The following is a 12,941-nucleotide window of genomic DNA, read 5'->3' as shown; positions in this document are numbered from 1 at the left end:
GAGAGTTTTCCCCCTGATTCCCACTGACTCCAGTTTTGCTAAAGCTCTTTGATGCTACACTCAGCCAAATGCTACCTTGACATCAAGGGTAGTCACTCTTACCTCACCTCTGGAGATCAGCTCTTTCGTCCATTTTAAACCAAGGCTGTTATGAGGTCAGCAGCTGAGTGGCCGTGGGGGAAACCAAACTGAGCATCAGTGAACAGGTTATTCCTGAGGAAGTGCTGATTGATAGCACCATTAGTGACTCCTTCTATCATTTCACTAATGATTGAGAATAGACTGATTGGGCAGTACTTGGCCGGGTTGGATTTGTTCTGCTTTTTGTGTACAGGACATACCTGGGCAAATTTTCCACATTGGTGGCTAGATGCCAGTGTTGTAATTGTACTGGAATGGCTTGGCTAGGGGTTTGACATGGTCTAGGAGCACAGATCTTCAGTACTATTGCCAGAATATTGTCAGGACCCATAGCCTTTGCCACATCCAATGCCTTCATCCATTTCTTGATATCATGTGGAGTTAATTGAATTGGTTGAAAACTAGCATCTGTGATGCTGGGGACCTCTGGAGGAGGCCAAGATGGATAATAGAATATAATAGAATAGAGCTTCAGCCTTATCTTTTGCACTGATGTGCTGGAGTTCTCCAGGCTAAGACAAGAGTCATCAGTTTTTTACAAACCAAAGGTATTGTCAAGGCTGCAGTCCAGCTCTGCAGCACTTGTGTTTTGGTCTGATTAATGCCATTTAGCTTCCAAATGGTGGAAGACATTGAGCCACATCTTGCATCAGTAGCAGTAGCAGGATCGGAGTGTGCAAGTTGTAGGCAGCTTCAGCTATATTTTTTTATCGAGCAAAGGCAGAGTTGGCAAAGTAATTGAGCTCTGTAGCATCTCTTATTTGCCATTACAAGTGTAATTTTGCCTCTAAAGATGTCCATGGCATATGCATATACTTCGACTGCTAGCTACACTGGCTGCCATTTTAATGAGGGCATGTAATGCTGATTTGATGCCATTTTGAAGCTTAACGCTTTAGCTAATGGCCTCTCTTAACCTTGCAAAACTGAGCAATTGTTTAGCAGCAGGATGGACATCACCCCCACCACAATGAGTGCTATTTAAAGGAATTATCAACTACATTCAGTTTATTGCTGAGAGTTCTACAGGTTTTTGCTGTGACTGTGAAGATTTTGACCATTTTCAGGGTTATTTAAATCTGCGGAAGTCTACTGTGAGTGGTGTGGGATGTGCAGATAAACCTTTGCCGGACTTCAAAGATTCTGCACAAACTACTTGCTCACGCATATGGGTGCGGTAGTTTATTGCCCCATTGGCCTTGAGCATGTAAGGGAGAATAGGCAGAGATGACACAGAGCTGGACAAGCAGCAGGAAGATGGAGGAAGAGAAGTGGCAGCTGGGCTCTCAGGAGAAGGTTATATGGCACATAGGTGCCAGAACTTTATCGCCTCGCCTGCCAGGGGCTGGTAAGGTCCCGCCCAAGGCCAACGGAGAATGCCATTCTGCCAGCTGCACCCACCCCGATTCCAGGGCAGAGGTGCCGGTAAAATTCCAGCTTAAGTGACGAATTTGCATAAAAACTGGAGTAAATCCTGCTGGTCTTTTCAGGGGGAGTTTCAAAATGAATCTTCCACATTCTGTGCGGTGCAGAGTGCACTTGCGCAAATCAGTCCGAAAATCTTCCTGCTGGAGAGGCCGGCAGCATAGTGCTGAGCAGGCCACTGCGCATGCGCCAATCTGTCAGTGCCGAGATCGGCAAACGTGCAGTGGCCCTTGTTTGCCGGCCAACTGCAACCCCCGCATTGCCAGCCGTGTGACCCCACCCCCCATAGCCCGATTGCTAGCCTGGATCCCCCCCACCACTCCGCTGAGATGGGAGAATCACCCCCAATATTTTTAAAGGCAGAATCAGGGTCATCTGAGGCTGAGCGGTGAGATGTAAGACAGGGCTGGAGGTAGGGTCAGAGGCAGGCACATCTTTTGCAGACAGAATTTATAAATATACATATATATATATATATATAGATCATATTCCTTACCAGCTGTCAGCTTTGTGAGCAATGGAGGAGAGATTTTAACATTGACTTGTGTGATATTTTAGACACTGGACAAGTGGGGGACAAAATAAAATGATGGAGGGACCTGGGTGAAACCAGGCAGCACCAGTGGTGGGAAAACCTATTATTGCACGTCGAAGCATTTTTAGTTATTCTGTTACAGGTAGGTGCACAGGTCTGTGATCAGATTACAATCGGAGATCCTATTAGAGCGTAATCTATTAATGGAAAGGTAGCAGGTACATAACGATAATCACCAGTGGACTCTCTAACATGAGAATCTTCAAAGCAAAGATTAAATTATATTGTAAGTTTAACTCACAATCAGGTATTATTATTCAAAGGTGCCATGGACAGCATTCATTTGTGCACAAATTCCCATGTCATTTTGTTGGCATTGCTTCATCTACAGAGATTTTGAAAGAAAAATTACATGGTCAATAGATGGTTACAACACAAAAGGCCATTTGGCCCATCATGTGCTTGCCAGCTCCCTGTAAAATGTACTCAGCTAATCCCATTCTCCAACATTTTCACTAAAGGCCTGCAATTTTTTTCTCTTTTGATAATCATCCAATTCCCTTTTGAAAGTCTCAATTGAATTTGCTTCTACCACACTCTCGGGTTCTGCATTCCAGACCCTAATCACTCGCTCTGATTCTTTTGCCAGTCACCTTTAATTGACATGGAATAATGTCAATTTTCTCCTTGAACTGTCTGAGCCTGCATGGCAACAAGTATGGATCTCATGATCACAGTCTGACCTTCCGCTGCAGCATAGACATTTGGTGGCTTCTGCCTGTGCTGAAATGGAAATTGAGACAGCAGCCACCAGACGCTCCATCATAGTTGGGTCTCTAGTGCTGTCATGGAGTTGACCACAGTTTCAACACAGGGAAAGATGGGCTCCAACTTCTGTATGATTCCCTGCCTACTTTCATCCTCATCTGAGTTCCCTGCAGTAGAACTCATCTGTGACCTCAATGTTCGGAGAGCTGTGAAATGATCTTTTTCTTCTAGTCTGGCTGCAGCTCACTCATGTCCTGTGACGCAACACACGCAGAGGCCAAATGCAGACTAGCCTCTAAAGTTTGCACGATGCCAGTGGCTGTGAGAGTTAGATCAAGTGACAGTCTTTCTTGTTTGGAGGTCTAGTGCCGCTCCCCATTTTCGTTCTGAGACCTCAGTGGCTGGCCACTCAGCTGTTCTTGTGTTCTGAAAAGAGGAGATTTGGGATGAGAATGTTGGCTGTTAGGCAAAATGATCACACCATCTGTAGCTTGCACTTCATGCCCGTATCATAGCATAAAGATGAAGGGGAGCTGGGAAGGGACTATGGCAGGAACTTACAATCATTCTCAGAGTTCTTGTGATCCCAGATGCTCTGCCGTAGCCGGCCCCATGATGTAGAGCATGACCCCTTCCATCAAGCTCAGGGAATGCAGGCCATAAAAATCCCACCCATAGAGTTAATAAATTGGATGTTGTCTGGGAAGAGGGGTGTGGCATATGTGTGACGTGCAGGTTCCAAACTCAGAGCTCCATTTCCATTCTCTCCAATTAAAGTGGTGACAGTCAGGAGCAGCTCCTTTAATTCAGAGCAGCTTCCCTTTGAGAAGGACACGCTACTCTTGCGTGTTGTTAGGTCAATGTTTCGCATGCTGCCCACTGGGAATGGTGTGGTCAGATGGTAAATCATGGCTTGAAATCAGGTCTTACTAAACTTTTATTTAGCCTACAGTCCCTATATGTAAGAAAGGAACCTGTGTTAAGAACCCCACTAATATTTCCTGCAAGAGTGTCTCAAAACCCCGAAGGATAACTTGAAACACTAGTTCTTAGTGCTGTATATTTATTTGGAATAATGTGAGGAACAATGAAGAACCCAGTGAAGAACTAGTTGTTGTGTAAACAATTAATAAGGGTATTTATTGAAGTAAAAGCAAAACACGCGACAAGAAAGGCAAATATACACTATAACACTTAAATAGGTTCATGACTGCACACACTTTTTTATCTGAAATCACCTCTTGTTCCCAAAACATGTCCACGTTCTCTGAAATCACTGAGACACCCGTCTTCTCAAACAACATCCAAATTATTAACTCGATGGGCGGGATTTTACGGCCTCGCTTGAACGAGACCGAAATTCTTGCCCGAGGTCAATGGACATTTCCGTTGTCCGCCCCTTGCCCGCTCCGATTCCATGGCGGGCGGGGCGGTATAATTCCGGCATGTTAGTCAAATCCAGCTAATAACAACCACGCAATACAAGCTAGATAACCACATCCGACGAAATGTCTTTTCCTGGTTCAACAAAAGCACGAAACTAGGAGAATATCTACAATCTACCGTGGCTCTAAATGTTGGATAGAACAGGCGTCCATGGCTCTGATCAGAGATGGAACTGACCTCTCTGAAGATTTGATGGAGATGCCTGTCTGAGTGTTGGAAGGAAAACTAGCCTCCTTCCCCAATGAGGGTTCTAGTAGTTATAGTGTTCAGTCTCTTTGATAGTCCACCCCATGGATTTGGCTGTCTACTTCTCTCAGATGCCTTGCCTTTAGACATTATCATTTGTATAGCCCCATTAATCTCAGGTGAACTATTTTCCTGATATGGCAATTTGCACCTCAATTCCTCTAGCCACCTGCTAATCTTGTTAAGGGACTTATATTTTGATTTCATGTCAAGTTCAACTGTTAACCTTGTTAAGTTCCTAAATTCCTAATACCTGTAAAGAAGAAGTAAGTTATGCTTATGTGCTATAACTAGGGATTAAAATCTACAACAATTATAGATTTAAAGTTTAAATTTAGAAAAAATGCTGCACTTTTTGTGTGCAATTTGTTGTCACTTGTACATCTTTGTGTAGAAATAATTTGTAATATAAACCTCTTGATCTGGGGAGAACATTGCTATATCTTCTCTTTGTTCAGGAATTCCTTTCATTTTAGAAAGAATCTCAGCCCTGTGAATGTCGAAAATCGCCCAAAAGAAGTTCAACTCTCAAAAAAGGTTCGGCAGCCAAAAAGCCTTCAGCGTCCAAAAAAAGTTCAGAATCTTCCGGGTCCAAAAAAAGTTCAGAATCTTCAGCGTCTAAAAGGAGTTCAGAATCTTCGTCGACCACTGAAAAGTCAAGATCATCAGTATCCAGTACATCCAGATCCACAAAGCAAAGCTCAAGAAGATTCACACCTCTCAGCACTAACAAATTTAGGTCAGGAATATAAGAGAAGTGTAAAAGCGGTTTCTCTAAGAATATGGAATAACAGAGGATTCAATTTCCATTCCCTTTCAGATTTAAAATTGACCTATAAAATGTTCATTAACTTTTGTTATGGTTCAGGTCAGAAACTCCAAAGTGTTCTATGGAGCCTGCCTGAGTTTTGCATCTTGAATTTAGGATAAGCATGATATGTTTCACTTCAGGTATGCTTCAAATAACCCACTGGGGAGCTTTTATTAAACAAAATTTATTTAAGAACATAGTTAACATTTATAGTAAGAAAATTAGCAACAACTTTTATCAATTACAAATAAAAACACTATAATGTATAACCCTTAACAAATATATCTAATGTGTTCCACTCAAAACCAAAACCTTCCATAGACAAAACCCTTTAAACAAGTTCAACACAGCAAAGACTAATGCCTACATGATCCTGGAAATTAAGTCCTTTGGTTGAAGTCTGCAGTCCTCTGAACTCACTCAGAACATGTTGAAGACAAAATAGCTTCTCAAAGCCCCAGGGAGAGACTCCCTGGTCAAGCTATCAACTGCAGAATTGTTACTGCAGGAAGATAGCTTTTCTTTGAGATAAGAACAGAATTTCCAAAACAACAGGGAGAGAGGGAAACACTTCTTTTTCGCTTGCTGTCCCTTCTAAAACTAAAATTCAAACTGCAGCTAGCCAAAAACTGAAAATGAAACCTTGAATTCCCTAGGAAGGAAAAAAAACCTGACCAGAACCTTCCTACTAACAATGCAGGGCCATAAAATCAATCCCAAGGTAAACATAAACATCCCCATTTAAACCATTTAAGGAGCAATAAAAGGACTCATCATAGTCAGCTCGGCAACAATGAGAAAAGCCAACTCAGGCTGTTAGCTGAGAAACACTGGAGCTGTGAGAGCTGCAGAGATCATCATTTTTTAAAAAATCTCTTAAAGGTACACTAACATCACACTTTAACTGAGGCAGCACAATGGCACAGTGGTTAGCACTGTTTCTTCACAGTGCCAGGGACCTGGGTTTGATTCCCGGCTTGGGTCACTATGCGGAGTCTGCACGTTCTCCCCATGTCTGTGTGGGTTTCCTCTGGGTGCTCCAGTTTCCTCCCACAGTCCGAAAAACGTGCTGGTTAGGTGCATTGGCCATGTGTACCTGAACAGGCGCCGGAGTGTGGCGACTAGGAGATTTTCACAGTAACTTCATTTCAGTATTAATGTAAGCCTACTTGTGACACTAATAAACAAACTTAAACTTAAATATTATCGGCATAATTTAAGACATCATTGTTGAATTAGATGTTTGCAGTATACTGAGCACCAATATAAATTGATGTTAAAACTAAAGTTCAAATCTCACAGTCCTTCTCTTACCTGTAGTATTGAAAAATATTAAGTTGAATTCTTCTCACTTTTGAATCACACCAAAGTAGCTTCCCATTCTCAAGACTGTACATGTTCTACTGCAGCCAACTGGGTTGAGCAGCCTGTGAGAATGGACAGGTGCCCAAACCTCTGACTTTTAACCATCCCCCCTTGCTTCGGGAAAACATGTCAATTTTGATTTGTCATCCTCCCTAGGAGACCTTGCTTAGATCCGTAACTCACTGAGGGATTGCAAGTAGAAACCTATTCTCTGACAAAATGTCACCAGTCTCACTTTGTTGAAAAATCTCTCATAAAGGATTTGAATAAAACAAAAAAATAATCTCCAAACCAACCTTCATTAATTGCTTCAGAGGTTAGGACAGTGAGTCCAAGGTGGATGTAGATTAGAGTGGAAAGTTTCAAAGGGAAGTTGTTAAATTAAGTGAGAGGTGAACCTGTGGTTGAGGACATGCAGTGTGGGGATTTGTGAGATCACCTTCTTTAGACCTGAGAAAGTTAAATAAGAGTTTTAAAAAATACTGTGAGAAGCTAGAAAGTGTGGAAGAACATGGAGATTTAAAATTTAGCATAAAAATCGCTACAAACCAGTGGATGCATGTGAAAGGTAATTTAAAAGGAATATTGGTCTTTATTTCAAGGGTGTTGCAACACAAAAGAGTAAATGTTCATAGAAATCATAGAAACCCTACAGTACAGAAAGAGGCCATTCAGCCCATCGAGTCTGCACCGACCACAATCCCACCCAGGCCCTACCCCCATATCCCTACATATTTTATCCACTAATCCCTCGAATCTACGCATCCCAGGACACTAAGGGGCAATTTTAGCATGGCCAATCAACCTAACCCGCACATCTTTTGGACTGTGGGAGGAAACCGTAGCACCCGGAGGAAACCCACGCAGACACGAGGAGAATGTGCAAACTCCACACAGACAGTGACCCAAGCCGGGAATCGAACTCAGGTCCCTGGAGCTGTGAAGCAGCAGTGCTAACCACTGTGCTACCGTGCTGCCCTAAAATGTTATTTTATTGATGTATAAAGCTCTGTTTGGGCTAAGCCTGTGTTCAGTTTTGGGCATTGCACATCAGGAAGAATATTATTCTGCATGAATCTGGAATTAATCCAGATTCGTGCAAAATGACATCAAGGCTAAAAAGAGTTAAATTAAAAGAGCAAGTTACATAAAGTAAATTTGTATTTTCTTAAGTATTGACAACTAAGGCATGATCTATTGAGTTGTTGCAGATAGTTACAGAAGTTTACAGAGTATCATAGAACCCTACAGTGCAGAAAGAGGCCATTTGGCCCATCGAGTCTGCACCGACCACAATCCCCCCAGGCCCTACCCCCATATCCCTACATATTTTACCCACTAATCCCTCTAACCTACGCATCTCAGGACACTAAGGGGCAATTTTAGCAGGGCCAATCAACCTAACCCGCACATCTTTGGACTGTAGATTGAGAACAACTATTCCCAGGTACTGGAGTCCAGAACCAGGAGTCATAATCTTAAAATTAGAGTGATGATGTTAGGAAGCATTTCTTCACACAACAGATAGTGGTAATCTGGAACCTTGTCCACCAAAGAACCTTGTCCATTCACCTGATGAAGGAGCAGCGCTCTGAAAGCTCGTGATTCCAAATAAACCTGTTGGACTTTAACCTGGTGTTGTGAGACTTCTTACGGTGCCCACCCCAGTCCAACGCCAGCATCTCCACATCATGGCCACCAAAAAAGTTGTAGTGGTTAGGTCAATAGAAAATGTCAACACAGAGAATGATCGATCTTTGTTAGATAAAGATGTTTTTCTTTATTCAATTGTGGGACGTGGGCTTTGCTGGCTGGACAGTATTTATTGCCCATCCCCCTAATTGCCCTTGAGAAGGTAGAAGGGATATGAACATAGAACATAGAACATAGAACATAGAACATTACAGCGCAGAACAGGCCCTTCGGCCCACGATGTTGCACCGACCAGTTAAAAAAAAAACTGTGACCCTCCAACCTAAACCAATTTCTTTTCGTCCATGAACCTATCTACGGATCTCTTAAACGCCCCCAAACTAGGCGCATTTACTACTGATGCTGGCAGGGCATTCCAATCCCTCACCACCCTCTGGGTAAAGAACCTACCCCTGACATCGGTTCTATAACTACCCCCCCTCAATTTAAAGCCATGCCCCCTCGTGCTGGATTTCTCCATCAGAGGAAAAAGGCTATCACTATCCACCCTATCTAAACCTCTAATCATCTTATATGTTTCAATAAGATCCCCTCTTCGCCGCCGCCTTTCCAGCGAAAACAATCCCAAATCCCTCAGCCTCTCCTCATAGGATCTCCCCTCCATACCAGGCAACATCCTGGTAAACCTCCTCTGCACCCTCTCCAAAGCCTCCACATCCTTCCTGTAATGTGGGGACCAGAACTGCACACAGTACTCCAAGTGCGGCCGCACCAGAGTTGTGTACAGTTGCAACATAACGCTACGACTCCTAAATTCAATCCCCCTACCAATAAACGCCAAGACACCATATGCCTTCTTAACAACCTTATCTACTTGATTCCCAACTTTCAGGGATCTATGCACACATACACCTAGATCCCTCTGCTCCTCCACACTATTCAAAGTCCTCCCGTTAGCCCTATACTCAACACATCTGTTATTCCTACCAAAGTGAATTACCTCACACTTCTCCGCATTAAACTCCATCCGCCACCTCTCGGCCCAACTTTGCAACCTGTCTAAGTCTTCCTGCAAACTACGACACCCTTCCTCACTGTCTACCACACCACCGACTTTGGTGTCATCAGCAAATTTGCTAATCCACCCAACTATACCCTCATCCAGATCATTAATAAATATTACAAACAGCAGTGGCCCCAAAACAGATCCCTGAGGTACACCACTTGTAACCGCACTCCATGATGAATATTTACTATCAACCACCACCCTCTGTTTCCTATCCGCTAGCCAATTCCTGATCCAATTTCCTAGATCACCCCCAATCCCATACATCTGCATTTTCTGCAGAAGCCTACCATGGTGAACCTTATCAAACGCCTTACTAAAATCCATATATACCACGTCCACTGCCTTGCCCCCATCCACCTCCTTGGTCACTTTCTCAAAAAACTCAATAAGGTTAGTAAGGCACGACCTACCTGCCACAAAACCATGCTGACTATCACCTATCAATTCATTACTCTCCAAATAACTATAAATCCTATCCCTTATAATTTTTTCCAACATCTTGCCGACAACAGAAGTGAGACTCACCGGTCTATAATTCCCGGGGAAGTCTCTGTTCCCCTTCTTAAACAATGGGACAACATTCGCTAACCTCCAATCTTCTGGTACTATACCAGAGGCCAACGACGACCTGAAGATCAGAGCCAGAGGCTCTGCAATCACTTCTCTTGCCTCCCAGAGAATCCTTGGATAAATCCCATCCGGACCAGGGGATTTATCTATTTTCAGACCCTCCAGAATATCCTGCACATCCTCCTTATCAACTGTAATACTGTCTATTCTACTCCCTTGCAACCCAGTGTCCTCCTCAGCTATATTCATGTCCCCTTGCGTGAACACCGAAGAGAAATATTGGTTCAATGCTTCACCAATCTCCTCCGGTTCCACACATAACTTCCCTCTGCCATCTATAACTGGCCCTAAACTTGCCCTAACCAACCTTCTGTTCTTGACATACCTATAGAACGCCTTAGGATTCTCTTTAACCCTATCCGCCAAAGTCTTCTCATGTCCCCTTTTAGCCCTTCTAAGCTCGCTCTTCAACTCCCTCTTAGCCAATCTAAAGCTTTCTAGTGCACTACCCGAGTGCTCACGTCTCATCCGAACATAAGCCTCCTTTTTCTTTTTAACCAACAAAGAAACTTTTTTGGTGCACCACGGTTCCCTAGCCCTACCAATTCCTCCTTGCCTGACAGGGACATACCTATCACAGACTCGCAGTAGCTGCTCCTTGAAAAAACTCCACATGTCGGACGTTCCCAGTCCCTGTAATCTCCTAGTCCAACCTATGTTTCCTAATTCTCTCCTAATAGCCTCATAATTACCCTTCCCCCAGCTAAAACCACTGGCCCGAGGTTCATGCCTATCCCTTTCCATCACTAAGGTGAACGTAACCGAATTGTGGTCACTATCACCAAAATGCACACCAACTTCCAAGTCTAGCACCTGGTCTGGCTCATTTCCCAGCACCAGATCCAATATAGCCTCACCTCTAGTTGGCCTGTCTACATACTGAGTCAAAAAACCTTCCTGCACGCTTTGAACAAAAACTGACCCCTCTAACGAGCTAGAGCTATAACAATTCCAGTCAATATTAGTCAAGTTAAAATCCCCCATAACAATTGCCCTATTACTTTCACTCCTAAGCAGGATTGACTCCGCAATCCTTTCCTCAACCTCTCTAGAACTTTTAGGAGGTCTATAAAAGACTCCCAACAGGGTGACCTCTCCTCTCCTATTTCTAATCTCCGCCCATACTACCTCAACAGATAAGTCCTCATCAAACCTCCTCTCTGACACTGTGATACAATCTCTGACCAATAATGCTACCCCTCCCCCTCTGAAGCCAAGGAAGGCTGATAGTATTAAAGTACATTACTGCCATGATCTAACTGAATGGAAGAATAGGCTCAAGAGATTGAACATTTCAATACATATATTCCTGCGAGTATCTGACACACAAACTAGCAAGTTCCCTAGTTGAATCTCCACTTGTGCTGAATTGGCTGATATATGATGTGAGAGACCATTCCTATGGTCTGTGCTGTATTGGAGATTACAACACAGACACATTACCATTATATGACCATTATATCATTAATGGCATGATCATTATATCATAATACCATACTTTATTAAAGTACTAGAAAACTGCAGGTCTACTTCTTTATAGTCAAGTAACTAATTGGAACAGATTGTGATAAAGGAAAAAGGGAGAAGTAATTGTTACAACAATTGACAATCTTTTTTTGTTGTCCTGAATTTAATCTCCATTACGTGTATGATTCTTATTTATCATAGATGTCCCAGGAACGTTGGGAGACAGTTTCAAAGTATACCACCAGGAATGTCCCCACTTTGGTACCATCATTTGAACAGGCAAGCCAGAATTCTGAGAGACCATGGCCTGGTGATGGGACACTTGGCGCATTTTATTGATTGAGGATTTTCATCGTATTACCAGATATGATGCTCTCCCGACAATTAGATCACAATTAACTATCTAACAACATCAAGACCACTCTGAAGAAAATAAGTCATCGATTTTGTAGTTCCCTTGAGTAACTTTGAAAATAAAATAGCAACTTCAAAGGCAAAAAAAGTTTGCAATTTTTAAAATTGTTTTACAACTGTTTAGATCTATAAATCTTGGATTTCTGAATTCAGTGGGGATTTATAAATCTATCAGAGCACCCCCATTAAGTTTAAAGTTTATTTATTAGTGTCACAAGTAGGCTTACATTAACACTGCAATGAAGTTACTGTGAAAATCCCCTAATCGCCACACTTCGGCGCCTGTTCGGGTACACTGAGGGAGAATTTGTCATGGCCAATGCACCTAACCAGCACGTCTTTCGGACTGTGGGAGGAAACCAGAGCATCGGGAGGAAATCCACGCAGACACGGGGAGAATGTGCAGACTCCGCACAGACAGTCACCCAAGCTGGGAATCAAACCCAGGATCCTGGCACAGTGAGGCAGCAGTGCTAACCACTGTGTCACCATGTTGCCCCCATTACCCCCATCCCACTCTGAATTTCCCTTCCCCTCTGCCATATCCACCTTGAATTACATTCCCCCCCACCCCCCAATTCCCACCCTCTGGAAAAGGGTCTTCAAGCCTGGCTACAGGAAGATCCTGGAATCACCTCGTTCCACACTCCGAGTTTCTCTTCTTCAGGGCTCAAGCTGTATTCCCAGCAGTGGCCACCGCTCCTGATGGCGCCGCTGGGACAAGAGACGGGACTTCCCCTCGGGTGAGTTTGGAAGTCCCACCTCACGCCATTTAAAAGTCATTAAATGGCTATGGGGCAAGCTGGCCAAACACAGGTGGGTTTGCCAGCTCAGGCAGCAGGAACACTCCCCCTCATATAAAGTGTCAAGAAGAAAGATGGGCCTTGCAACCATATTACTTAAGGGGCCAGACTCCCAGATTGCAGGTAAGTAAAATTTATTGACCTTCTTCCACAGGAACTTGAAGTGTA

General features: G+C 43.4%; 1 protein-coding gene across 8 annotated transcripts in view; it reads left to right on the top strand.

The window, feature by feature from the left end:
* Nucleotides 1-12,941, top strand: part of LOC144505038 (uncharacterized) — a 28,416-nt gene that overhangs the window by 13,197 nt on the left and 2,278 nt on the right. For 3 of the 8 annotated variants that reach the window (XR_013499757.1, XR_013499758.1, XR_013499759.1), the window contains 2 exons: nt 5,020-5,300; nt 11,758-11,835. Coding sequence is in view for 5 of the 8 variants with exons in the window: in XM_078230728.1 (XP_078086854.1) it covers nt 5,038-5,300; nt 11,758-11,899 (405 nt within the window). In the remaining 3 variants the exon portion in view is untranslated. Of the gene's footprint in view, nt 1-5,019; nt 5,301-11,757; nt 12,052-12,941 lie in introns of those variants that run through there. The other 5 variants (XM_078230724.1, XM_078230726.1, XM_078230727.1 and 2 more) reach the window with 3 other exon arrangements.

The sequence above is a fragment of the Mustelus asterias genome, chromosome 16 (genome assembly GCF_964213995.1).
Source record: "Mustelus asterias chromosome 16, sMusAst1.hap1.1, whole genome shotgun sequence".
In the NCBI taxonomy this organism is placed as follows: Eukaryota; Metazoa; Chordata; class Chondrichthyes; order Carcharhiniformes; family Triakidae; genus Mustelus; species Mustelus asterias.
Note: the sequence above shows the minus strand (reverse complement) of the source record. Positions and strands in the feature narration are given on the sequence as shown.